Genomic DNA, 27,679 nt, shown 5'->3' on the forward strand with positions numbered 1-27,679 from the left:
CAAGAGTTAAATTTTAAAGCAAATCAAATTCCCATTGGCCACTGTATATTATCTCAGCAGTCTTCATTTGATACCTCTTTAATACAGAAAGGAGCTTTTCAAACCCCTTTTCTCTCTTTTCTCCCCGCCACTCTTTAAGAGCAATAAATGTTCAACTGCAATAACTATAAATCAATCTCAGCTCTGTTCAAATCCTATTCATGCGGAGGGCTGGAAGAGGGGAGAGAGCTCCCCCCTCCCCCCCACCCCCCAAAAAGCAGCTGCTGGGCTCTAATCTCCTTTCTTGCACTGTCATTCACCCTCATTTTTCCTCCATCACCCCATCCCTGCAATCTTTTCTTGTTTTGCTTTTCTTTTCTCTCTTTGCTGCATTATGATCCCATGTCTCCCCTCATCAGACCCCAACCTTGTCCAGATCCTGACCATCCCCTTGTAGGCTGTGAAAGAAAAGAAGAGTCCATGGATGTCAAATTGGTCTCAAAAAGACCATGAAAGATTGATTTGCTCCACTTTTCTTCTGCCTGACATTATTTCTGAGGGTCCTGAATGGGAAACCAGAAAGTCTGGGACTGGAATAAAGATGTTCTCTCTGTAAGGGGGAGACGGGGGGGAAAAATGCCCATTTACTCCTGGCCCATCAACCCTGCAAAACAGAGCAAAAGAAAAGAGGACTGTGGCTATTCAAAGTCAGACCAATATGTACACCTCCCAACAATATGCCAATATACTGAGGGCTTCTCTATTAACACCCATGAATATTAAAGTGCTCACTAAACGCTCAGAAGGAACTTTGGGAATATACACATGAAAATACAAGCGGCATTGTGCGGGGCTCGGAACAATGGGGCGGCGATAATGGCCCTTCTCTATTAACAGCCATGAATATTAAACTTGTTTCCTCTTAAATGTTAAAAAGGAGGGATAGCTGCGATATTAAAAAAGAGAAACGAGAAGGGGAAGGCGGCGGCGGGGGGGGGCAAAGCACCTACGGTGGGGAAAGAGGTTTGGAAAACAGCTGGGGATATTTAAAACCCAGCACAAAACGGGAAGATTTTTTTTTTTCCTCCCACCTTTTTCCTTTTCCCCCCATCCTCCCGAACCCCCAACTCGAGGAGGGGGCCGCGGGTTTTGGGGGGTGAGGGAGGGGGGGACATCGTTTTGTCGCGGGACGAGGAGAGAGGCGATGCGGTGCGGGGATGGAGCGCGGGGACTGCGCGGCCGCGGCGGCGGAGCGGCTCCACCTGATGCGCTGTGCGCGGAGCTGCCGCTCACTTCGGAGCCCAGAAACCCGAAAATCAACCCGTTTGTGCGTGCATTAAAACCAACCCCGAGCCATGGCAGTTTGTGAACCTTCCTGTCCTAAGGGAGCGTTGCCTTTTTCTGAGGAAACGCATTCTGTGATCAACATTTTGGGTGGGTTTCTGACATTCTTCTTGATGAGGTTAATGGGAAGAAGCGGTCGCACCTGGGCTGTAGCAGCGCTCCCCGTGCTGCCCTGCGCGGAGAGCAGCCCGTCGGGTCACCCCGCTAAAGCCGCCGGGGGCTGCGGGGTCCCGGTGAGTCTGGGAGCGGCCCCGGCCCTTTGCGGGGCTCGGAATGTCGAATCCAGCTCTGCTGGGTGAATTTGGGGGCCCGTCCTCTTCTCCCCCCGCCTCCCGGCCCTTTGCAGCCCCTCGTCCCCATGAAAATCAAAAGAACGGGGCTGCGGAGAGGGCTCTAAGCTCCGACACAGCGGGATCGGGTTTAAATCCAGGGAAGATTAACCCTTTGCTGAGCCGGCACGGAGCCCCGGGGGAGGGGGGGAGTGCTGCTTATGTGGGGACCGCTCTGTCACTCCGTGGGGACAAATGTGCCACCCCGGGACCAGCGGTGGCTGCGGAATGCCCAGGGCTCGGAGGGAGCGGGGGTCGCCGTAGGGGATGGGAATAATTTTGTGTTCAGATGTTGGGGTTCTGCGGGCACAGAGTCCCGGAGATGGAGACCCGGTTGCGTTCCGCGGCGCCTGCCCGGTCTCTGCCCGCACCGCCCCGCAACGCGCAGCGGGGACGCGGGGTTTGGGACCCGCTTGTCGCAGCCGGGGAGCAGACCCCGATACGGGGCTGCCGGCCGCCCGCGTTTAGGGAACGGCCCCCAGTGCTCCGGGTTCCGGGCTGACACCGAGCTCCGTGCTTCTCCCCGAGTCTGCTCCCCGGTACCGAGAGCGAAACCCGTCGGGGGCGGCCGGGACAGCGTGGATCCGGTCCACCGGAGCTCTGCCCGTTACCCCGCGGCGTCGGGGGCCGAAAGGCTCGGAGACGCCGTGTGTGGCGGCGTCGGGGAGGCGGATTTCGTTGTGGAGCTCCGCGGCCCCAAAGCGCAGCGTTTTGTCCCTGGAACGAGCTCCGGGGCCGGGTGGGAGATGTCGGGGGCGAAGCGGAGCGGTCGGAGCGAGCGGTGCCCGACGGGGCGGGCGGGAGGGAGGGGGTGCGGGGGAGTGCCGAGCCTGTGCGTGTGCGTGTGGATGTGTGTGTGTGTGTGTGCGGCTGTGTGTGCCGTGTCCCTCCCTCCAGCCACCCCACCCCCGGGGAGGGGAGGGATGGAGGGGAGGGGGGCTCCGACGGCTCGCCTCGCTCCGGCAGCCCCAGTCGCTCCTCCAACGTCAGGGAGGTCATTAATAACCAATTAGGAGGGTCAATGAAGCTCATATATAGGCGGGCGGGAGCCGCCGAGCCGCACGGAGCCCGGCCGCCCGCCTCGCCCCCATGATGGGCTCGGTGCTGCCCGCCGAAGCCCTGGTGCTGAAGCCCGGCCTGAAGCCGCAGGGGCTCTCCCTGGCCGAGGTGATCACGTCCGACATCCTGCACAGCTTCCTCTACGGCCGCTGGAGGAACGTGCTGGGCGAGCAGCTCTTCGAGGAGAAGAGCAGCCCCAAGACCGCCTTCACGGCCGAAGTGCTGGCGCAGTCCTTCTCCGGAGGTGAGTCGCGGCCCCGCTCCCCCCGGGTGTGTCACAGCGGCTGACGGCGAAAGAAGGGCTTTAAATTCATGTGGTTAACTTGGGCTTGACCTGAGAAAGTTCCCACTTAAACCGCGGGGGTGGGGGCCGGGGCTCCGTCCCCGCCGCATTCAGCCCCGCACAATGTCCCTTCTCGCGGCCCCGCTCCCTTTTCCCCCTCTCGGATTTCTGTTCCTCTCTTAATTTACCATGAAGGCTAATTCCATTTCCATTCACGATATGTCAACCATCTCATCTCCCCATTTTGTAAGAGGAATTCCTGGGCCCTTTTAAACAAGCCCTCGCGCCATTCAGCCGCAATGTACCGCTACAGCATTCCTAAAGGACTAATGAATTTAGAATTAGCAATTTCTTTCGAGTTGAGTTTAATGAATGCAGATCACTTTAACAGCGTGACAAATTGCTGGATGGGCCGAAATAGACACCATTTAACCCCCTTTCCCAGCCCCGCTCCCTGCCCAGCCCGGGCCGCTGTTCCCAGGTACCGCTCAATGCCCGGAGGGATCCGGGTACCGCTTTGGAGGGGCGCGGCAGGGCGTTGACAGGGCTCAGCCCGGGGCTGGGGGGCACAAAGCAGCGCTTTGTGGGTGCTCCGGAGGCTGGGGAGGGCTGGGGGGCCTCGTTCTGACCCCGCTCCCGTCGCCGCAGAGGTGCAGAAGCTCTCCAGCCTGGTGCTGCCGTCGGAAGTGATCATTGCGCAGAGCTCCATCCCCGGGGAAGGGCTCGGCATCTTCTCCAAGACGTGGATCAAGGCCGGCACCGAGATGGGGCCGTTCACGGGCAGGGTGATCTCGCCGGAGCACGTGGACCTGTGCAAGAACAACAACCTGATGTGGGAGGTAATGGTCCCGCAGCACACGGGGTGCCGGCGCTCTGACCTGTGCTCTTTGAGCCCTGCCCCGTGCCTCAGCTTTCCCCAGCCTCCCCCAGGGCGGGAGCTCCGCAGCGCAGCCCTCGGGGTGTCCCCCAAACCCCATTGCTTTGTCACCTCCTGCCCTGCCCTTCCGCAGAGCTGATGCTCCCGGCTGGCTGCTCCCCGCCGCGATCCCAGCGACACAATGCTCTGCCCCATCCCTGCTTTGTCCCAGCCCTGCAGCGGTGCTGTGGGTTTTGGGGTGATGTGAGCAGCCGGGGCGTTGCGGCTATAGGGAGCGTTTTGCTCAGATTTCCAGTTTCACTCAGCCCCAGACTCACACTTCTTATTACGATTGCTTCATGCACGGCAAAGCTTGCCTGACTTCTTCTGCTGCCCCACAAAGCATAGCCCACAAGGACTGGCTCTGGCAGGAGCCTTCCTCCTTCACGCAGGGACAGATCTCCCCTAGGTGATGCCGGCACACCGAGCAGCCCTTCTGGGGCCACAGCACAGATGCGGGGAGCTGGGCTGCCAGGCTGTGCTCACCCAGCCCTGCTGTGACGCGCGTTCTGCGCCGCGAGGCTCCGCCATCCACAGCCCGGCGGCAGCATCTCCCCGAGGTCTCAGCCCCGAGGCCGTGCTGGCTTTGGGGACATTATCTCAGAGCATCCCCTGGCACTGGGGCTGTGGGAAGGGCTTGGTTCGCTGCAGGCAGCATCGCTACAGCCCTGTGCTCCCCTCTCAGGTCTTCAACGAGGACGGCACGGTGCGGTACTTCATTGATGCCAGCCAGGAGGACCACCGCAGCTGGATGACCTACATCAAATGTGCCCGCAACGAGCAGGAGCAGAACCTGGAGGTGGTGCAGATCGGGAACAGCATCTTCTACAAAGCCATTGAGGTACGTGGGGTGCAGAGCTGCTGACCTTCCCTTGTTTTTGGGGCTGCTGCTGGACCATTTGTGGGAGCACCCTGGCACCCAGACCTACAGGGTAACGCCATGCGTGGGCTTTGGGGAGGCAACAAAGCTCTGTTCCCTCTTGGCGGGTGCACCGATACGTGCTGTGCAGAGGAGAGCAAACGCTGAGCAGGCTCACTTTGGAACACAACATCTGAACAATCCCTGCAATCCTGGCACTGTTTCTTGTCCTTTGGGCAGGAGCAGAATTCCCATGCTGTATCGAGAAACAGGATTTAGTGTAGAACACCAACCCAAAGCTGGGGGCTTCTGTGAAATCCAGGTGAAGGCTGCGCTCCGCTCTGCAGCTTTTACCCGGAGGTCACCGCGGCTCTGGCAGTAAATGCATCCCCGTGAACCACTGCTACTGCAGTGAACGGTGATGGCATCACAGGGATGTCACCAAGCAACTGTGTGGGTCAGAGAGGTGGGAAAGGGAACAGCTCCATCTCACCCCACCGCTGCTGGGAGGCTGTCTTGGCTGGGCAGGAGCACGGGCAGCCACCCATCCCGTGAGCAGGGGCTCCTGAGAATCAGCTGCTCCGTGGGCAGCAGCACAGCACTGAGGCAGCATCCCAGCGGGGACGGGGATAGGAGCAGTGGGGTGCAGAGGAGCTCCGAGCTGCTCTCCCTCTTCTGCACATCCCTTTGCAGGCTTTTGCTGTGCCCAGCTTTAGGTCCTGATGCTCCTGTGGGCAGCTGTGCCTGGTGTGGCATTAGCGGCATTAGCTTAGTTTGTTTTGATTCTTACATCATGCAAAGAAGCAAAATAATTCCAGGCTACATCCGTGTAGTTGGGAGCACACTGTGTTTGTCATCCTGCACAGACCTCTCCCTGCCCAGCCGATGGGGTGGTGGGATGGTTATCTGCAGGGTGTGAGCAGGGGCTTTGCATGGCGATAACCATCTGAGCGCAGGGGCTGGTGTGTTTAATTCCCTGTACACAGACAGTGAAGTTGAATTATGCTGAGAGCTCTGAGCTCTGTGCGGAGGGGACGTGGGGACAGGAGGTGCTGCTGTGCTGCTGCCATCAGGGCATGGTAGCCACTGATAGCGGCTGCTGGCTCCAACTGCGTGAGGTTTGTGCACCAAAAAGAGAAGAAAAAACAGGAGGGGGTTTTGGTTTTCCTTCTGTAGCTCACTCTGCTCACTAATCCCTTAACTCAGAGCCACACAAATGAAATACTGTGGGGCAGAGCGAGAGGTGTTGCTGCAGCTCTAAGGTGACAAATTACTTTTATGGGGCTCCTGGTGCTATTTGGCATTCCTACTTTCATGCGTTTTTTTGCCCGTTCCCTCTCATCCTTCCCAGTTTGCTTCTCCCGTTCCGCTCCTTGTCAATTCTAAATTGTTGCTGTTGGAAAATGCAGTGAGGGTGGTGAGTCTGGCCTCAGGTTGGAAAGCCCTGATGTGCCGTGGTGACACAGCTTTGGGGTGTGTGCAGGTGGATGCACTGCTCTACGTGTGTGCCAGCCCCAGCAGAGCGTACACATACACATAGACACGCACACACCTGATCCACGTGTGTGTGTGTGTGTGTGTGTGTGTGTGTGCTTCTTAAAAATCTTTCTAGCAATATTTATTTTTATTAAAAAGAATTCATTTTCTGTTAAAGGAAAATGACGGCGAGGAACAGCACTGGTTTGGGATGGGAAGCGATGCTCCCGTCTCTCAGATTCTGTAACCACAGTGATGTCCACATGTTGAAATGTAAACATATGGAGCCAAATCACCCCTGCTTTCAGGTGCCTAAAATCAGGCACTTGAACAGTGCTACGGCGACCTGACTTACAATTCAACTTTATGGGAAAAAATGCTTTTCCTGAACTCTGCGTATAGAAAGCCAACCTCTGAAACTCAGTATTCTCTAAATTAGATCCATAATGCTAGGGACCTGCAAGGGGAAAAGAAATGTATTTTTGTAGGGTGGTGTTGCTATGCGGCTGCTGTGGTGTGAGCACATCCATCCTCTGGCCATGGCTGTGCTGCAGGGGCTGCTCGGGCGCTGTTCCTGGCAGCTCTCACTGCAGTGCGGAACCAGAACCCAAACATCAAGGGTGGGAGGAGTGCTGTCCTCCCATAGGAACAGGAGGAGTGCTGATAGAAAAGCCCTTCCTGCTCTCCGCTTGGACTGGTGCAGGCAATGGGCTTTGGAAGAGGCAGCATCTCACGCCTGGACCACGCTCTCCTGCAGCACTCGCTGGGATCTCAGCTGGTTCCCTACGGTGGCCGAACCCAAGGCTGCATCTGCATTTCCAACTGAATTTCTACTGCTGGGGAATAACCCTGCTGGAGTGGGAGATGCTGCTGTGTCCTGCAGCAGGGAGTGCCAAGGGCTCCATGCAGAGCACTGTGTATGGCACCAAGTCTGATCTCTGTGTCATTACTCCCTGTGCCTTGCTGCGGTTTGTGGGCACACGATAGCTTATTTCTCCATGTCTGTGTGTGCTGCCACACCTCTATCTCTTTGAGCTATGGGAATGTGCAGGGTCTGTGTCCCACTGCTGCTCCTTTTCCCACTCCTGGACCTGGGGAAGACCGAGGTGCAGCTCAGTGCCAGCAGTACACAGTGCTGAGTGATGCCGTGCCTGGCCCATGGCCTGGGGAGAGCTGGAGGCATTCAGCAGTGCCGATGGCAGTGGGACCTTGCAGGAGTCTGAAACGACCGGCTGAGGATGTGGGTAGAGCTGCTTGGTGTGCCATCCCAACACCCACAGCTGTGTGTCCTTCTCTAGATGATTCCTCCGGATCAAGAGCTGCTGGTCTGGTATGGGAACTCGCACAACACCTTCCTGGGCATCCCAGGTGTCCCGGGGCTGGAAGAGGAACAGAAGAAAAACAAACATGGTAGGTGACAGCAAAAACAGCCATGTCATTCCCTGCTCAGCCCGCTCCCAGCTTTGTGGCCAGGGTGGGTATGGGGCAGGGACTCACAGCTCTCTGAGGGTAAGCGTACGGATCTCTGATCAACACAGCATGTCCCATGGGCACACAGCTCTCCATATCCCCACGATCCTACAGAAAGGAGCTGGTCAGCCTCACCCGTAAGACAGAGCCCATCTCCTCCAAAACAGAGCCTGCAGTTTGGGCAGATCCCCAGTGATTTGGGATCCCTCGGTGTCAGTATGCCCATGGCTGGGGTTGTGCCAGCAGCCACTGCCTGACCCAGCGTGGAGCTGCCAGGCAGGGAGGAAGGATCCCCAACATGCTGTGAGGTGCCGGGATGTGCTCGTCTATTTCCCTGCCCTGCATTTAATAGCACAAACCCTTCTTTCTCCAAATAGCCAGTGCAGGAGGCTTTGGCACTTCGCCTGTCTCAGCAGCTCCCATGGACAGGCAGTGGAGCTCCTGAGCCCTTTAGGGAATGCTGCGCTCTGAGCTGAGTCTCCCCCCAGTGCTCCCTGCTCTGAGCAAGCCCCGAAGCGGAGCCCAGCAGGACTGGGGGAGAAGCTGGGAGTGAAGCAGAGCTCCTTGTCACCTTCCTGTGTCACACACTGCTGTGGGTGCGGCGTGCAGCTGGGGCACGGGGCGGTTACTTATGGCTTGGGAATGGGGTGAGCCCAGAGGGCACTACCTGACCGTCCCCCATGTTGCTCCCAGAGGACTTCCACGCAGTGGAGACGGGAGCCAGCACCACGGGACGCATGCGCTGCGTCATCTGCCACCGCGGCTTCAACTCCCGCAGCAACCTGCGCTCCCACATGCGCATCCACACCCTGGACAAGCCCTTCGTGTGCCGCTTCTGCAACCGTCGCTTCAGCCAGTCCTCCACCCTCCGCAACCACGTCCGCTTGCACACCGGTGAGCGGCCCTACAAGTGCCAGGTTTGCCAAAGTGCCTACTCCCAGCTTGCCGGGCTGCGGGCACACCAGAAAAGCGCCCGTCATCGGCCCCCCAACGCCTCCCTGCAGGCTCACTCGCCCGCCCTGCCCGTTCCCCATCCCGCCTCCCTGGCCCATCACATCCCCACCATGGTGCTGTGAGCCCTGGAATGACAGCAGCACGCTTCTGGATGGCCGCTGCCTGCAGGCAAGGACTGGCACTGAGATGTGTGAGGAACTGGAAGCCTGTGGCAGAGCGGGGGCAGAGGCAGGGCTGCTCTACGTGCTGAATTGCCTTGGGAATATCACCATTTCCATGGGGTTAAGTGGGAAGGGAGCACAACGGGATGTCCCATGTGGATTTGCTGGTGCATTCGGTGCTGGGGCTGCACCTGGATGAGTCATTGTTGGGTTTTACAGATAATTTGATAGGAGGAAAAATTGCTCTTGTCCCTTCTCCTCTGTGCCAGTGAGTGCCCAGCAGGGAGACGTGGCACAGCCCCGCTGCTGCCATCAGCTTTGTCTGCGGTGGCTCTTCCCAAGAGACAGATTTCCCTCCCTGGCAGTCCCACTCCAGCCAAGTTGGGTTTTCCTCCCAGTCCGCATTCCTATCCCTGTAACCCCAGCTGTGCCCTGGGGTTTGTCTGCAGGTGCCACGGTGGAAGGGGTGAGCTGAGAGCCACCAAGGGATGGAACACCTCCCCCGTGCGGGAGGCTGAGAGAGGCTGCGAGGCAGCCGAGGTCAGGCTGGACAGGGCTCTGAGCACCGCCGGAGCTGCGGGCGTCCCTGTTCGCTGCAGGGAGATGGACCAGACGGCTTTCAGGGGTCTCTTCCAACTCAAACGGTGCAATGACAGCCCAGCAGCCGATGGGGCATCCCGCGTTGCTCCCCGCAGCCCTGATGGAGCGCTCAGCTGGGACTTGTGCTGCCCTCTGCAGTCCCGCACAGCCCGGAGCAGCTCTGTACCATAACGCTAGGAAGGTGTTCTGCTATTCGTTATAAGTCTGAGGTGTATAAAGTTCTCACAAACTGTGTTTTACTTCCAGAATAAAAAAAAGAAAAAATAAAAAAAGGGAAAAAAAAAAAAACCGTCACTTTAACTTTGTAAATATTTATGTAAAACATTATTTACAAAACTTTGATATTATATATTATTTGATTGTATATGCACACAGTGTAAATACATTTGTACCTCTCTCTTGTACTCTAAATAAAACCGACTCGGGACGTTTATCGTTTAACGGGTGGCTGTCAAGGGGGAGCGGAGGTGGGGAGGGCAGAAAATCACAGAGCACCAACCCCAGAAATCAGGGCTGGGACTCTGATCCCGACTGCCCGAATCGTTGTCTTCCTCCCCTCACGTCGGTACGAACTGCCTCAGTTTCCCTTGAGAGCGGGATGGAGACGCTCTGCCCGCACTAAACGTGCCCCACCCCCCCACCATCTCACTGCCAGGATCCAAAATGGCCGCCCCGCACCCATAGCTCTCGCTGGGGCCCTCACTCAAGATGGCGGCGCCCACGCCTCAAGCGCGCTTTTGCCCGCAGTCAAGATGGCGGCCGGAAGGCACGTGTGAATGGGAGGGCGCCGGCGCCGTGTTGCCAGCACCCAAGATGGCGGCGGTGGCCATGCGGCTGCCGGTGATCCGCAAGGCGGTGGGGCCGAGCGGGCGGCGGAGCGGTGAGAAGCACCTGGTGGTGCCCGGAGACACCATCACTACGGACACGGGATACATGAGGTGGGGACGGCGGCAGCGGGGATGCGGCGAGGGGACGGGGCAGGCCGCTCTTGGGCTCTCCTTATACGTCCGTCCTGTCTGCAGGGGCCACGGCACCTACGTGGACGAGGAGAAGCTCGTGGCCTCGGTGGCCGGCGCTGTGGAGAGGGTGAACAAGCTGGTGTGCGTCACGCCGCTGAAGACCAGGTGAGCTGAGGGCTGGGCTGCCCCTGGGGGTTGAGGAAAGGGCTGTGTAATGCTGTGCTCTGTCCCGCCGCCAGGTACAACGGCGAGGTCGGAGACATCGTGGTCGGAAGGATCACGGAGGTGAGGATCCGGGCGGGCCCAGGAGGACGTCATGAGCTCCAACAAAGCCAAGAGTGAGATCTTGCAGCCCAGAGAGCAAACCGTGTCATGGGCTGCATCCAGTGCAGTGCGACCAGCGGGGCAGGGAAGTCGTCCTGCCCTCTGGTGAGACCTCACCTGGAGCACTGCGATCTGTTGGGGCATCCTCAGTGCAGGAGAGACACGGATCTGTTGGAGCACGTCCAGAGGAGGGCTACAAAAATGATCTGAGGGATGGAACACCTCGAGGACAGGCTGAGAGCTGGGGCTGTGCGGCACGGAGAAGAGACGGCTCTGGGGAGAGCTGAGAGCGGCTTGTCAGTGTCTAAAGGGGCTGTAAGAAAGAAGGGGATGGATTTTTTACTAGGGTCTGTTGTGATAGGACAAGGAGAAATGGTTTTGATCTAAACAGGAGAGATTTACATTCAGTGTAAGGAAGATGCCTTTTATAATAAGGGCAGTGAGGCACTGACACAAGTTACCCAGGGTGGTGGTGGTTGCCCCATCCTTGCAAACACCCAGGGTCAGAGCTGGACGGGGCTCTGTGCACCTGAGGGACCTGCAAATGTCCCTGTTCATTGCAAGGAGTTGTGCCAGACGGCTTTTAAGTGAAATGATGCTATGATTCTCTGACAGCCCCTGCTGCACTGGCCGGTCATTTCTTGTGGCTGTCATGGTGTTTTGCTGTAGAGTCAGTCAGTTGCATGACTTCCCACTCTGCTGACAAGATTTTGTTCATATTCTGAGTGTACATTAACATCACTTTTCTTCTCCAGGTTCAGCAGAAACGATGGAAAGTGGAAACCAATTCCAGGCTGGATTCAATCCTGTTGTTGTCGTCTATGAATTTACCTGGTGGGGAACTGGTGAGTGCAATTTGTGCAGAGAAGTTCCAAATTGCTGCCTTCCGCTGCACGGCGGGATGCTTTGGATGATCCTTCCTTCGTGTAGCTGTTAATTAATGTTTTCTCATTCTACATGACATGTAACTTTTCTTGCATTGTCCTTTTCAGAGAAGGAGATCAGCAGAAGACGAGCTTGCAATGAGGGACTATCTGCAGGAAGGGGACCTCATCAGTGTATCCTTCCACTGCGTGCACTCAGACAGAAGAGTCGAGGGACATGGGGGGACAGCCAGACCTCAGCCAGGCAGGGAGAGTTCACTGCTTGGGCAGTTGGTGGCTGTTGGCACAGGGCAGCAGGAGGCAGTCTGTTTCCTTAAGAGGCACTGACAGGCAGAGGTCCAGTCTGTATTTTCTGATGGGGCTGTGTCGCTGCACACCAGGAGTCTGAAATATGGGAAGGTGAGTTGCTCAAAAGCCTAATTTTTGCCAGTTAGATTGCATGAGTATCTAACTCTGATGCACAGTAGTCTGTTAGAAGATCAGACCTTTGTTAAACACAGTGCAATTCTATCCATGTCAGTAGAATTTCTTTGAATTTATATTGAGATAGCAGCAGGATAGGGCTTTGGGGGGAGATCTTTAAGGGAAAAAAAAAGCTCTGGAGTAGAGCATGATGTTATAACCCACGTCAGTAAGTTAGGAAGAATTTTAGCTTCTATGTGGGAGCTTAAAGCAGAGTTCCTCGATGCAGACAGAATGCCCTCTGAACTGCTGCTATCCCTCTCCACAGTTACTGCATGAATCTCTTTCTCCCACCAGTTGCTTGGGACTTGAGCTCTGAGGAGAAAAATCTTCTAGCTCAAACTTTATCACTGTTCTTCTGCAGGTCATTGTCCCCATGGCTTGCTTCTCACTCCAGGGCTCTATTTTAGGCTTTATGCAGTTGGCATTTATCTCTGTTTTTGCACATTGAAATAAGCCAAGGGGCCACTGGAGCGTAGGCTGCAGTTGGGATTACTAGACCGAGGGTATTAGCACTTAAAAGATGAAAGCAAAATGTGCTTTTTTGCACAAAGGGTGAAAGACAGCGACTGGATTAAGGGGGAAAGTGTTCTGCTCAATTGGGCCTCTCAGTCCTCATTTTTCTGCAGGATGGTTGATGTCTAGTTACAATCAAGATATTATTAACATTTGTGCTAAGCACTGAGAGTATTCTTCATCTTCAAAGGACTGCACAGGCATTAGCTAATCCTCCCAGCACTCCCAGAGGCAAGCAGGTTTTATATTCACTGTTTCACAGGGAAAGATGTTAAATTGACTGGTTCCTAGACCAGGAGTGGAGTGCATGTCGGTGACTGGTTATTACCTGTGGCGGCGCATTGTCTCTCATGCTGAGTCTCGTGGTCTCCTCTTCAGCTGGGCCAGGGTGTGCTTGTTCAGGTCTCGCCCTCCCTTGTGAAACGCCAGAAGACTCACTTCCATGACTTGCCCTGTGGTGCATCTGTGATCCTCGGCAACAACGGTTTCATCTGGATCTACCCAACTCCAGAACAGAAAGATGAAGAAGCAGGCGGCTTTACAACCAACTTAGAGGTGAGGGGACAGGGAAGATGATGAGCCGTGTTCTACCAATGTTGTTTTGCTAGTTGTGATCCAAGAGGCACGTGAATCACAAGACATTCAAGAAGTGGTATTAGATTTGTGGCAAAACGTTTATTTTCCAGAAGGCTTGCATTATTTCCCTGTGTATTCATCTCTGTTCCTCTGTCCTTCCTCAGCCAGTTCCCCTGTCTGACCGGGAGGTGATTTCACGGCTCCGAAACTGCATTGTGGCTCTGGTTACTCAGAAGTTGATGCTCTTTGACACTAGCATCCTGTATTGCTATGAGGCATCCCTTCCTCATCAGGTACGGAAAACAGTGGTGTTTACTTTATTCCACAGCGTGGGAAGGGATTGGGAAGGCTGAATCTGCCACTGTTGAAATCAATAAGTCATGTGGTGGGGCTTTAATCCTTCCAAAAAATTTGTAGTGACAATATGAACTTCTGCTCTCATGCGTGACATAAATTGCCATGGAAGTGTATGATATCCTGGTAGAACTTAAACAATCACAGAGAAAAGGTGTACTCTTTTTCCTTGGAGCAAGAGCTCCAACTTGGGGGAGCCTTCCAGTCAGTGCAGAATGGCCTTCAGTTAAGGTTTTTAGCCTTTCCTTTGATTTGTTATGGTCTTTTATAAGAGATATTAGCCCAAAGTTATCTTCAAGTGCAATGCTAGTAACTTCTCTTTGGTGCCAATGTGACTTTTCTTTCCGTTTCAGATCAAGGACATTCTCAAACCAGAGGTGATGGAGGAGATTGTTCTGGAAACCCGACAGAAGTTGCTGGATCTAGAGGGATAGTGCTAGAAGAGGTCACTTTAAAACCCCCACCGTGGCAGCTTTTGGTTCTCAGTACTTTTTTTTAATCAGTGTTCCAGTCACCAGTGTCCATTCCACACTTCAGAAACTGCCACAATTGGTCATTTAAACTCCTTGAATATCTCCTGAGCCCTTTTAGTACAATAGTACTAAATAGTACTTAAGTACAATAGCCTTTTAGTGCAGCAGCCTGGGAAATAGATACCTGACCTTTATGAAGACACAGATGCAATTGGGACATATCTCATGACACTTGTTGCTGTGCATAGTGCTCCTGAACTTCTAGGAAGTTAGGGAGGAGGGGATGTGTTTTGTGATTGGCTTCTTTCTCCCCAGAGGCTTTTAAAATGGTTTTGATTTTCCTTTATTATGATACAGGTCTGCCAATCTGACCTTTGACTCAGATTGGAGTGTGGGGTTTTTTGTTTTTTTTTGTTTTGTCTTTTTTGAGACTTCACAAGTATGAGTCCCTAGACTGTTTTGAGCCATGTCTTGTGTGTCTGCTGTTCATGGCTTCTGTGTCCTAAGGGTTTGAGTTTGGACGTGGCTGTCCACATGGGCCAGGTAGCCATGGGTGAGCAGTGCCTTCTTGGACTGTGTGTATCCTGCTGGTCCCTTTTATATTCGTGATTTGGTGAGCTCTTTATCTGAGGAGGCTCTGGTGTTGTTTTCTATGAAATGCTTTACATTTCAATAAAGTTCTTGTAATTTAAATAGTCGATTGGTGCATGCCTTGGTTTTTCTTGCTCTCAAATTAATTTGATCTAGGTAGAGAACTACAGCTGGCTTGACGTTTTCTTCTACCAGGAGACTTAAATGGTTGAAGTGCACTCTTGCCTCCTCTTTAGTTGTTCTTCAGCCTTTTCAAGCAGTTCACCTTCTTCTTCACCAAGTTTTCCATATGGGGCGAGTAAGTAGATTATCTGGCATTGTTCGTAGTGGCTTTCTTTCAAGATTTCTTTGCAGGAAAGGTGTGTCATGCAGCTTTGTTAGGGGAAAAAGGGGAGCCCAGCAGACACTGGCCAGGTAGCCACATCCTTAGGGCAGTGGCTAGATGGTTGCACTCCATCACTTGCCTTCCCTGCCTAAGAATGGATGTGATGTTTTTGTTTCAGTATCCTTTCAGATCTCTGGTATTAGCTGTATTAGAGCTGTTTGAATGTGGTGTGTGTATATTTTTTATTAGAGCTGCATGCACTTCTATGCTGTAGTTGTTAAAAACTGAAAAAGCAAAAAATCTGCCCTAATTATCCCTGAGTCTAGTTACGGCATTTCAAATTTTCATCTTGCCTCAGGCTAAAGGAAGAAAACTGCTCAATCTTTTCCTGGAAACTAGAAATACCCTTCCTTGCTTCTCATCTGGTTTAGACTGCTCTGCCTGTGGTTGAGAGTAAGCACTAGGTGGCACCTTTGGATCATGTCTGTAGTAATCTCCAGCAGCTCTGCTTCATTTCCTTCCAAAAAACAAGGGCTGGGTGTCTGCCATCAATGCTGCTGACTAAATACTAGAGCATTATGGAGCTCAGTGGCTAAGGACAAGCAAGGGCGCATGTAATCCATTCTGCTGCTGCAAAACTCAAACTTCACTCCATGCTGCCTCTATAAAATAGCACTTAAATTTCCAAGGATGTGTTGGTGGACTGTCCCATGCAAGGTCCAGGAAGTGTTGTTTCTGAGTGTTGGGAAGATTCCCTAGGAAGTGAGGATGTGATTGTTTTCACAAGATGATCTGGAAAGGCTGAGGACTAAAGCCTGATGGTGACGCTGTCAGGTCTGTTTATGAGACTGGTATCAGCCTTACCCACATTTGTATGGGCAGGAACAGCACAAAGAGGCTAAAAGCTTTAGCAGACTGTAGGCTCTCATGCCAACACTTCCCAGCATGAACAACTTTGGTTGCTTATGCTCCATAAATGAATATTCAACTTGAGAAACAATGAGCTCAAGGTCTAGACTGCTTCAGCTGCTCAATGCCCTGGGGATATGAGTACGTGACTCATCCAGTTCCTGGCACTTTTGTTCTTTGACCTAAGAACTGGATCGCCAGCAGGAAAGGTTTGCTTATTCATCATTTCTGATCTATGGGGGTGACGGTCCTGGTGCTTTTCTCCACGGCCACGAGGGGTCATTGCTGTTCTCTGCAAATTCAGCGGGCTGTGCAAAGCCCAGAGCGAAATTCTCCAACAAGGCTTCAGCGCGGGCATCGCTGACAGTTCCTGCAGCTCCATCTAGCGCAGCTTCGCAAACCAAACAAGATGGGAGGGAGAAACTTCCCGAGCAGTTTCAAAGGTATCTAAGAGAAGTACCTGCCCAGCAGTCATTTACTGTTAATTTGATTGAAGCCCTGTGGGTTTTTCTCTCAGATAAACAGTGAGAGCTGCAGTTGCTCATCCACTTCACACGCTGAGGCTCACAGTTTCCATAGTGGCTTTTAGCAAATGGCTTTTCCCCACTGCTCAGTGAGATGAGTGAGGAGGTCTGGCAAGTGGGATGGGAAAGCCAGGACCCCGTGTCCATTGCAGGTTCACATAAGGGTGTAAGCACTGGGGAGTGTTGTCTGCAGAAACTATAGCACAAAATCTGTAGAAATAAATGTCCTATTTCTTGGTGCCAGTGTTTTATTCATGTGCTAATGTGGAGAACAGCAACCCCTCCCTTCACTCCCAGTTAATAACCACTGGGATTTCAGATTTGCGCTAATGGATTGTTAATCCAGTTACTGCTGCTATTATGTTACTTCTGTATCATCTGCGTGCAGTTTTGCTGTTCACATGAATGGTGTAAATGCAAAGCCCAAGGAGATACTGAAATTCCACTGAGACAAAAGGCAGCCTTCAAATGGTTGTCTCGGGTTCCTAAGGACCAGCAATTAATGTGCTGAAGTTTGGCATTTGTAAAGAAGTTTAATATATTGTTATGGAGGAAATGGAGAGAACATCATAGCAGCTGTTAGGTGTAACAACCCACGCACAACGGAAGGTAAACAGAGAACATACTGAAATACCTTATGGAGTTCACTCTGCTTCAGTCCTACTGTGGTGTCTGATAGAGACTATCCAAAATGCTCCAGTCGTATCCAGAAAGGAATAACTTTTACAGTAAAGGATGGTGCTTTTGACTAAGCTGTTAACAGTTCTCTCTCAAGTTGCTCAGCTCGTGGTGAGAGCTCAGTTTCCTTCAGTCTGTGGGATCATACAGGGTCTGTGCTGGAGCGGAGAAGGAGGTTGCATCATCACAGTGAGAAGCTGATCTCTGTTACTGAGATAAATGTGGAGAACTCTGTGGAGCTGAAGAGACGTGGCCTTGGATTTGTCCCAGCACAGTGCACTAGAACTTCTTTTTACTGCATGTAAACAGCCTCAGTTACCTGCAGTCTGAGTCACTGATGGGAAAGTGCAATAAAAACGGTTTGGGATCCTTGCTGAGAATTGGCTGCTATGGCAGAGGTGGAGGATCCGGTAGGCCTGAATGAAGTACTTCAGCTGCTGTTGTTGGAAGATAGAAAACATGCCTGGGGGCCTTGGGCATGGTGTTGGAGCTGTGGAGGGGGGCGTTTGGATTTGTCACAGGGGAGGAGCTGGTACAAACAAGGCGGTCCACGTCCAGGTGGGCACCTTGAGCAGCAGGCAGAACTGCATTTGTGTGTTCTGTTGTGAGTGAGAGCAACAGCAGAGCTTCAACCGAGATGCCCTGACCTCAACCCGCTGCTCCATTGGCTTCTGTTCTCAAGGTGAACCAGAATATAAAAACCAGCACCTCCCGTGTCAGCGCGTGCCCACAGCGCAGGGAACGCGTACCTAGCGGCACGGCAGGCCGAGCAATGGGGGCTTCACTTCGTTTTGCTACGTGCGAATAACGCCCCATCTGTCTTACAGCCCGGTCTCAGGGAGCGGGAGGCTTTGTGTGCGGAGCAGAGCTGCCCCGCGAGGCGGCGGCCGGCGGACCCCAGAGCAGGGACGCGGCTGTGCGGGGCCGGGCGGCGGGCGAAGGAGGAGTGGCCGGAAGCGGTTTTCCTGCCCGCCCCGCCGGCCGGGGACGGCGCTGCGCCGCGGGTTCCGGGATCTCCCTCAGCGCTCCGCCGCCGCCCCCCGCGGCCCTTTGTCCCCCTTCCTCCCGCCCTGCCGTGCCGTGCGGTGCCGTGCCGTGCCGTGCCCGCGGTGATGCCGCCCCGCCCGTCCCAGCCCCACCTCCGGCGGACGCGCTGCGGGCTCTTCCTCCGCGGCCGGCCTCGCGCCTCTCGCCCGGCGGCCCCCGGGCCCTTCTGAGACGGCCGCCTCCCGCTCGGGCCCAGCGCCGTTCGACGCCGCCATGGCCCCCCGCGGCCCAGCCGCCTGCTCGGGCCCGGCTCGGCCACGGGAGAGGTAGCGGCGGGCGGGGCCGAGGGCACGGCGAGCTGCGGGCGGGCCTCGGGTCGGTGCCGGGAGCCGGAGCCGGGATGCCGGTGCAGGGCGGCACCGGGAGGACGTGAAGCCAGACCCGCATTGCTTTGGCCTTCGTTAACCCAATGCTATGCAAAAGAAAAGGAGAAAGAGGAAAAAAAAAAAAGAAAAAAAAGGAAAGCTTATCACTGGGAATGAGCGTGTCCTGCCCGGGGTGAGCCTGAGCGTGGCTTCGTGTCTGTGAGGCAGACGGAGGACACGCCGCGTTCCAGGAGGTGAAACTTCGGCGTCGCTCATTAACGCCTGGTTGGAACTTTTAATCCGTTTTGTTTTTTTTCATAAAGCCGCCTCGGGAGCCGTGCTGCTGTCTGCAGGATCCGTGCTCGTCTGCTGCTCCTCTCCAGCGGCTTCAGTGCACGGGAGCCCCGAACTGTAGGGCTGGAAGGGGACCTGGAGATCATCCCACCCAAACGTGCTCCTTCCCAGCCTGGAAGATCGGGGATCGCAGACTTCTGCGGAAGCTTCTTGTCCTGGGAGAGGCTGCCCAGAATTGCTTTATGGGGCAGCAGCCTGGAAAAGTTCTTGGGGACCAAAGGAGGCCGAGTCTGCCTGCCCTGCACTTCATCAAAGGAGCAGGGAAGAAGGAGTCATCGAGGCATGGGGGCCCGCACTGCAACGTCTTTGTGGAACACGGTGAGAGATTTCAATTGGTTTCGCTTTTGGTTCGATTTTGATTTGCTGAGTTGGATGTGATGTGGATTTCACAAAGTGCATAGTTAGATGCAAACATACTGCGCTTCTTGGGAGTTGTTTTCTCTCCCTTGCTTCTCAAGGTAAAACTCCTGTTTTTGTTAATGCTTCACTTACGTCAGACTGCTTGAAACCTGGAAAGAGGTTATGGCACAGCTAAATATGAAATACAAGGAAATAACTCTTTAACATCATATAAACTTCTCATTTCTGCCTTGGATGCGTTCTGGGTTAAGGCCTGGAGAAGTGCTTCATCGTCTTTGAGTTGTTTGTTTCATAGGTGTAGACCACAGCCAGCTGAGGGTGATGCTGTTGTGAGTGATGAATGTTCTTAATTATCTCTACAAAAGGGGCTTGGAAACAAAACTGGACTGCTTTGGGGAAGTTTGCAGATGCTGCTGTTGTGACAACTGGTTGGAATGAAGTAGTTTCTTGTTAATTTGCTTCGTGTGCTTACAGCACCGTTGGTTTGTGGTTTCTCATAGTCAGTTAAATGTGTAACTTGTGCTGGAATGGAGTTAAGTGTGGGAGGCCACAAGTGGCCAGGTTAGGGATACAGCAACCCTCTCACCCAGATTAAGAGGGGGTGGAGAATCTCAGGAAATACGGCGAATCGAAAGCTCAGTGGAACTCCAAATGAGTTCAGATGCCTTTTTTTTTTTTTTTTAATGAGACTTCAAACTGAAGGCATCTCTTTCAAAAGACACAGGCGGAAATGCGTTGTTTCAATGATCCTTTCTGGAGTAATGCTTGGTATTGCGTGACTGTTCTGGTGTTCCTTCAGAGGACGCGCACCAAGCTGCTATCTCAGGCTGGAGAAATGGGATCTTCATAAGGTTTCTTCAATAGTTTTGACCTCACAAGAAAGTTTATTTGTGAACAAGACAAAACTGGAGCTGTAATCTTCATATGATTAAAGCTGCAAATATTTGCTGTGTGTGAGAATGCGCTCCATTACTTGGAGGAGAAGCTTTGATTCAGTTTCGTTTTAGCTGGGCTTTTCTTTTGAACTCATTCTCTCTTTTTGGAGGGAACCAAGCAGTCTTGTGCAGTGTTCAGCAAAGACATTGTCAGAGATGCTGTGTATGGACTGCTGTTTTGAAATATTGTGTTGAGATGCATCTGTGTTACTTCTGACTTTTGCACAATGTTTGTGAGCTGAGGTTATTTGGAAATTGAAATTAATTACTGTGAGGTTAGGGTATACAAGGCTGTATTTAACCCTTTGGTGATAAGTTGCTGCTGGGTTTTTCCAAGCCAGGCTCTCAGCACTGTGAGAAACCCCTCCTGTGGCCACAGTTTGGTCACTGCTTGTACTGCTTTGGACAGAGTTTCAAGGTCAGGGGAGATACAGTGAGCACAGAGTGCAAGTGGTACGATATTCTCACAGTCTTTGGTGTTTTGATGTAGCAAAGAGCCAGAAATGCTCCTTTTTGATCATCTGACAGGACTGGGCAGATGGTAACTTTTTGCTGGTATGACCTGAGGTCAGTAAATCCCGGCACATTTGTGGAGAAAGATAGCATCTACAGTGTCAGTGTACCATATGTCCATGAGAGACTTCAGTGCCTTGATTTAGAAAAAAATAAACTTGAAAGGGGACATCGAGGTCAGTACATCTGTTAGGAGAACTGCAAAAGATCAGTCTCGCTTATCCACACGAGGAAGAGTTTCTTCCTTTTGAGTATGTGAAATGGTTCTTCATCATACAGGCGGGAGAAGGCTGCACCACGGGTCCTGTGTTCTCTATCTCTGCCTGGGCCTCCTTCTAGCCTGGGAAGTGGTACTCTGAAATACCTAGCAAAAGAGGAAAGAAAATTCATTTTAGAAGGTTATTCTTCTTCCTTGATTTTTTTTTTTTCTTTGTTTAATAGCTAACTCTTCTTTTTTGAAATGCACATAGTCTGACACTCTGACCTTCCAACCATTTATAGTTGGACAGAACAGTATTTCATAGTGTAGCTTTCCTGTTATGGAAATGTCGTTGGTAGAGCAGCTCAGAACCTTGGTTTGGTGGTTTCAATGTGAATCCTCCCTGCTATGTCCTTCTAAGGCTGTTTGGTGCAATTCTTTCAGCTCTTGGATTATTTGCAAGCTTGAAGTTATGAGAAAGTATAAAGACAGTGTTTTCCTGTTAACCTGTGCTTTCCTTAGCTGAGCACTGAACTTGTAGTCACTGCTTTTGGGCAATGCTTAGCTGAGAGCAGAAGCTTGGTCCAATATCTGATTAATGGAAAGACTTTCTAAATGCGGATCAAATTTTGCCCAGCAGCATCTTGTGGCTTTCTGGGACATCAGAGTCAACAAAACTGTGTGCCAGTAGCTGAGAATGAGAGCCATCAGTCCACGGGCACGTGGGGTTTGAGTGAGAGGCTTGGATTTAATAATGAGAACTTACGGTGGTTTGAAGCACAGGTCATTCAGGTGGTGCTAAAGCTGTGATGTATGTCTTTGTCTTTGCTGACATCTGTGTCAGTTCTGCGGTGGCAGTCAGGAATTGCTGATCTGGGGAGGAGAGAGGAAGCCTTCAGAAGAGAATTTGGGTACAAGGCTGTCTTGCATGCTCTTTCTATTACATGTAATGGGTTGTTGATAGGTACAAACCCAGTTGCATAACCTTCTCCTTATTCTGTGTTAAAAATCATAGCCATGTTCTTATTGCATTGCAGAACATGTCAGGGTTTGTATGACCTTCATATCCACATATACAAAGAGCAGGAACTTCCTTCTGAATCTGTATTGTGCCTTCGTGCTGCCAGGCAGTGCTGGCTGCTCAGCGGTGAGCTGGATTTTCTCTTCTAGAAGACAAAGGTTGAGAAAGTGATAAGGAGGCCTAAACAAGGTGTTTGTCTTGCTGAAAGGAGCAAAGGAACTGGTTCGTTGTCTCTGTACCTGTAGTGCTGAGTGCTGCTGTGAACTCTTCATGCCAAATCTGGAGTTCTCTTCTTGTAAGCACTGCGACCACAAAGTTTATTATATAGATTGATAGCATAAGCTTGCCTGAGTTGTCAGTTGGAGGTCAGCCCTGTGATATTTGGGGGAAATATAAATTATAAGTATCTTTGCCCACGTTGTTGATTTAAGAAGTCTCTTTGAAGAGACTTTAGATTTAAGTTGATTTCTTTTACGTTGTTAAATTTTACGTTTCAACTGTTTTGATGATGAAAATAAATGAAGAGCTTTGGTTCCTTCCTGAGGACTCAGTGAGCCATGTATATTAGCTGAGATAATCATATTGGTATTTATTATTTTTATGAAATGTGGATATTTTTCACACCCTGTGGCAAAATACGTAATTCCAAGAGGAACCGGCTGTTGTTCGGTTGTGAACAAAACATGACTGGTAGCTCCAAGACTTTGGAACACAGTTTTGCCAGCCAGCTGCTCCAGGAGGACCTGTTGTGATCAAGCAGTAATCTGACTTTGTTTTTATTATCCTTTATCTTAAGAGTGAGCACAACACGTCTACTTCATACACAGTATAAATTTATTAGGTGGCCAATTGCCTGCGTGTGGAAGTCATTTAAATGGGATTTCTTCCGTGCTAATCTCTATTCTTTAGCATGCAGGTGGATCCAGGCTTTGCCTCGTGCCCTTGCACTGCTCCTGTGGGTGAATGACTTCTGCTGCAAACCCTGGGACGGGAAGGGAACTGCTCTACTGTTCCTGCTCTGGGCTTTTCTCCTGAAGCTGCATCATTAACGTCAGCCTAATGGAAGCCCCTTTGGAAACCCTCCCTAAAGTATCTGAGTCGGTGTTCCAAACTGACCAAACTTTTTTCATTGTTAGCTTTGAGATTTGGAGGCTCCCAAACTTTAATTTCCATCTCTATTAGGAGGGAATTATCCCCAGCTTTTGAGATCATTGCTGTGTATCCATACTTTGATGTGATTCAGTATTAATCTGGTTAATGCTGACATCTGCTCCAAGTGGAATGCAGATTTGCGTACTGCTTCTGCCTGCATCCCTTCCCATCATACAAAGCTCTCACTGTAATTCCCGTTCAATTACCAAACAGCAGCAAGTTTCACTAAGAAGCCCCTGTGCAGAACTTGATCTGGGGTTGGGATGTGTTAGGAGAGAGGCCTAAGACTTGCTAAGCTGCTTTCCATGCACCGAGGTGGAAGATGAGGCCAGGGAAAGGCTAATCCTTGGCGTGGGCAGAGCAGCCCTGCTCTGTGTGCTGGTCTCTGAGGCCTTGCTGTGTGTCAGGAGCTCATCTCCTTTGTGTTGCTCGTATGCCAGAGCTCCATTTAGAAATTGTGCTGGTTCTGCGTTGTGTTGTTAGCAAATGTTGGTAGAAAGGCGGTGTGAGGAGATGAGGACAGGAAGGCAGGAGGGAGCTGCAGGGTATTAGACAGAGATCTGGGGGCTGTGAGCCATCATCTTATTCCGTGCACTTTTGCCAGCAAACTTGTGGTATTTTAAATGGAAGAGTTTAAGATTTAAACTTGAAAGTGAGGGGTTGGCAGAGTCCCACGGGGGAGAGCTGGGAGCTGCATCCCTGGTGCTGTGCGGGACCTGCACTGCACCATATGGGGCAGACTGTGAGGGCAGCCCTGGGAAGCCTCCCACCCAGCAGCTGTGTGGGGATGCGGTGGGTCACGTCTTGGAGGCAGGTCGTCATCCTTCCATGGGCAGTGGGGCTGCCTGGTTTATGTTGAGTTCTCTCTGCACTGTCAGCTTGGTGACCCAATGATCTGCTCTCAGTTCCTGATGTGACCGCATGGGCTCCTGTGCAGTGACCCCAAGTCTTTCCACTTGGATTTCTGGGATAGCTGAGCTGCCGTTGGGTGTGCTGGCCGCTAGGTGTCTGTTCTGAATCTTTTTCGTAACGTGCTCCAGTTAGAGCATCCCCTGCAGTAAGGAGCGTCTGGAAAGTGAGCAGTGGGGGCCGAAGGGACAGCTGTGAGTTTGGGAAACGGTGCCTGTCAGATCTCTTTAGTTACCTTGAGAGCTGTAATCTCCCCGAGCTCACTTTTTGATGGAACAGGGCCAGCAGGTGATGTTGTTTGCTTTTGCACTTAATATGAAAATCCTGCTTCCTCATCACCTCGAGCTCCATTCCAGCTCATTCTTCATCTTCTAAAACAACAGAGAATAGTTTTCAGTGCTGTCTTCCCTTTTGCTTATTGTTGCTTTCTGCACAGATCTGATTTCCCCCCTATAGCTACGTTGCACAGACTCCTCCTAATTGCACACGTATTTTTATTCTGTTACGTGAAATGCTGTGGTCCTCTCAGTATAGGAATTAATGGCATAAATCCTTTTGCTGCATTGTATCCAGCATTTCTGAACAGGAGAGCTTTCCTTGGCAGTGGCTGGGGGGAATGGCAGAGAGCAGCGTTGTAGCTGCAGCTATTTACAGTTGTGTCCCAGTGCCAGAAGTGCTATCACAAAACTAATTGTGGAGTTAAACTTTCATGAAGTCACAACAGTGCTAACCAAAGAGGAGCTGTAATCTAGCAGTGCTCTGTTTTACTCAAATCACTTTTGGATGGGAGAATTTTATTATAATTCAGAAGATTTAGTGTGTAAAGCAGAATAGTTTCAGCTATGAATATCTGTACTCAAATAGTTTATTATTTTTATTAGCTCTAAGCTGTCTTCATATCCTCTGTGAATCTGACAACAGATAATGTTGGTTTAGAAGGTACATCCTCATTTAGGCAGAATTATTGCAGTGGCTCTTAGAGCTGCTGTTGTCCAGTTGCATCTCCTGTTTGCAGATAGCTTTGGAAAGCTTGAATGAGAGGTATTGACTTAATGCTGAGCTGTTATTCCTTCTTAAATACGTTCAATTTGATGGATTAGAAATGCATTTAAAATTACTTGCCATCTAACCTTTACTTCTTGTAAGGCTGATGGATTCCACCAAATATGTTTGCTATATATATTTTCTCCAAACTTACTGAATGAAAAATAGGTGTCCTTTACTGGAAGCCAGCCAGAGGAAAAGCAAAGCCGTGCCTGTCATTCAGTGCCAAAGCTGCAGTTCCATTGGGTTCTGTGGTCTGTCTGTCACATCTGAGCAGTGACCCCATGCAGAGGCTTGGATGTCAAGGGGCTGCCACCTTTCAGGTATCAGTGATTATTGCAAGGTTGTCACATAAGTCTGCGTGTGTTTCTCAACCCTTTGTGTTTGATATCATTGGGAGCAAAAAACTGTTGGGGAAACTTCAGTCTCCTTAATGTCACTGAAAGGTTTACTGATGCCTTTCCCATCGTTGGCAGCGCTGGCTAGAGATGGGGTTTGTGCTGAGGATCAGGACAAGGACAGTGCAGGTTGCGTGCTGAACATAGCATTGTGGACTTCTTGCAGGAGCCTGTTTTGACCTGCTGCTGTGATGGGCTCTGCTGCTGTCCTTAGGTTAGCAAAATGAGCAGTGCTAATAAGAGCCAAGCAGAACATGCAGTGCTGTGGCATCGCAGCTGCGTGGAAGAATGAGGGATTTCAGTAACATTAAATGGAAATAGTGGTCTGTGCTGCAGTGGTGACCAGGTCAGGGTTGACAGAACTGAGATTCTGGAGGTGTTCTAGACCCGTGGAGATGTGGCACTGAGGGATGTGGTCAGTGGGTGTGGGTTGGGGACTCTTCCAACCTTAAAGGTTCTATGAACTGTAAAATACTAATGTGAGAGATTTACATTCCACTTATTAAAGTAAGCAACATGAATCCAGTGAGGCACACGGGGTGCTTTTGATCCAGTTCCATAACTCGTGTTACCCTTCCTCAGCTCAAAGTCAGTGCTACAGGGACATGAATAACACCCAGGTCAAGGTGAAAGACACAGACACCAGCAGAGCAGATTCCTCCCAGCTCAGACATCGCTGCCACCCACGATTTTTCCAAATTAGGAAGCGGTGGGCTTCAGCATGCAGTGGTTTGCAGCCCCTGGTGTGATGCACTGTCCTGGGCTGAGTCATACAGGGCTGGGGCTGCTGTCACCCCGTGGTGCTGAGTCAGCTGATAAGGGAGGTGTGGCTGGAGGGATGGAGTGCTTGATTTCATAGTAATGTTTTTGTTATTCTGCCGTTAGCTTAAGTAGCATCATGGATGTCACTGTTTTTAAGTTCCAGATCTGGAAGGGCAGCAGCTCAGCTGTGGCTGAGGCTCCATCTGCTGAAGCTGTGCTTCTGGAAGCTGATGTGCTGCTTGTGAAATGCTCCCCTAAGGCAAATCAGGCCCTTTGGGGAAGGAGGCTGAGGGCTGGAGCGAATCAGACAGGCATTTTATGTTTCCATTATTAATACGGTATGTTTTATGGTTCTCAAATTGGAATTGCTAGCAGCTGAATTTTAAAAATGCACTACCACTGAAAAATTTAGGAGTAAAAGTGACCCAGCACAAGTAACAGTGCTCTCTGCTGCCTCGAGACCGCTGGGCACAGCCTCACACAATCACACTTGGGCCGAGCTCCTCCTCCCTGCCCTGCTGTGCTGCTGGGTCCCTGCAGTGTCCTTTGGAGAGGACTGACCTCAGCAAGGTGCGTTGCGAAGTGCTGTTGAGTGATTTCTGGCTTGTAAGGAGATTCCGATTTATTTAAAGTGAATACAGATATGCAGCAACACTGCAATAATTATTAATTGCGGATACAAAGCTGAACAAGTGAATGTCTTTAAAGTACTGAAAGATTACAAAGACTAGGTTGGATGCTGTCCCCTTCTATTTCTCAAACACTTTACTGATGAGGCAGAAAAAATACGACGAAATCTTTCATTGTGTTACTGCAAGCAAAGTGCTGCTGGGAATAAGGCGGCCCCTGGGAGGCTGTGTGCAGGCAGTGGCTGCACCTGGGCCTGGACGCTTCCTTTGCCCAGGAAAGCCCTGCCTGCACCCGTCTGCAGCACCTCATCCAGGTCCTGTTCTGATTGTGCAGAGGTGAGCCAGCAGCCCGACACCCAGGCCTGCTGCTTCTGTGTGAGGGTGACTTCTAGCCTGGGGTCAGACCTGAAGTGCTTGTGAGCAGGCTCCATTAAGCCAGGAGCTTGCTGGGGTTGCAAGGCAATAAAAGCAGATAAGGCAGGAGAGGAGGTGAGGGTTTCCTTGTGCTGCTTCCTGCTGTGTGGGCGGTTTGCACCAGCCTGCACCACAGCCCCTGGGATGCTGAAACACCGCCTGTGTGCCACGGGCAGACTGCAGCAGGAGCCTTCACTCCCACTTTCCCATTTCCCACCTACGCTTCTCCTCCCAGCACTGGCTCTTGCACACAGGAGAACTGAAAACTGGTGCTACCAAAAGCAAACTAAATAATTCCCCCCAGAATAAAGCCCATCGCGTGCAACCTTTTCTTTGTGCCTGGCACCAGCTCGTGCTATGACTGAAAGGATGACTGAGATTTTTTTCCCTTCCCTTTCTGTCAGGATAGGGGTTGTCCTTGGGTGAACAAAACGCCCACTTTCCTGCTGGGTCACTGGGATTTGTGTATGTATGACCAGTGATGCACCATTGCTGAGGCAAATGAACTGCTGTGTTCTTCCTTGCACCAGAGAGCAGCAGTGCGCAGTACCTGTTTATTTGCAACTTGAAACAAAGCAGTGCTCTTTATTGTCATAAATAAATGGAGATATTCGAGGTCAGGCTGGACCTCT

General features: G+C 51.6%; 3 protein-coding genes across 4 annotated transcripts in view; all 3 read left to right on the forward strand.

The window, feature by feature from the left end:
• The first annotated feature begins 2,741 nt into the window (after positions 1-2,741).
• PRDM12 (PR/SET domain 12) lies at positions 2,742-8,791 on the forward strand. Its single transcript, XM_010720900.3, has 5 exons — positions 2,742-2,955; positions 3,643-3,833; positions 4,596-4,751; positions 7,544-7,655; positions 8,409-8,791. Exons 1-5 carry the CDS (start codon positions 2,742-2,744, stop codon positions 8,789-8,791), a joined length of 1,056 nt encoding a protein of 351 aa, XP_010719202.1.
• Positions 8,792-10,201: 1,410 nt separating this feature from the next.
• EXOSC2 (exosome component 2) lies at positions 10,202-14,676 on the forward strand. Its single transcript, XM_003211271.5, has 9 exons — positions 10,202-10,368; positions 10,453-10,554; positions 10,629-10,674; positions 11,469-11,558; positions 11,706-11,771; positions 11,928-11,996; positions 12,954-13,130; positions 13,316-13,444; positions 13,859-14,676. Exons 1-9 carry the CDS (start codon positions 10,244-10,246, stop codon positions 13,937-13,939), a joined length of 885 nt encoding a protein of 294 aa, XP_003211319.1. The 5' UTR covers positions 10,202-10,243; the 3' UTR covers positions 13,940-14,676.
• A 3,294-nt stretch (positions 14,677-17,970) lies between these two features.
• The window catches only part of ABL1 (ABL proto-oncogene 1, non-receptor tyrosine kinase), a 65,959-nt gene continuing 56,250 nt past the window's right edge, over positions 17,971-27,679 (forward strand). Inside the window, exons 1-2 of one of the 2 annotated variants that reach the window (XM_085239676.1) lie at positions 17,971-18,550; positions 18,681-19,029. In XM_085239676.1, the coding sequence (XP_085095802.1) occupies positions 18,467-18,550; positions 18,681-19,029 (433 nt within the window). In that variant the 5' untranslated portion in view covers positions 17,971-18,466. Of the gene's footprint in view, positions 19,030-27,679 lie in introns of both variants that reach the window. The other variant, XM_010720901.4, reaches the window with a different exon arrangement.

The sequence above is a fragment of the Meleagris gallopavo genome, chromosome 19 (assembly GCF_905368555.1).
Source record: "Meleagris gallopavo chromosome 19, MGAL_WU_HG_1.1, whole genome shotgun sequence".
Lineage (NCBI taxonomy): Eukaryota > Metazoa > Chordata > Aves > Galliformes > Phasianidae > Meleagris > Meleagris gallopavo.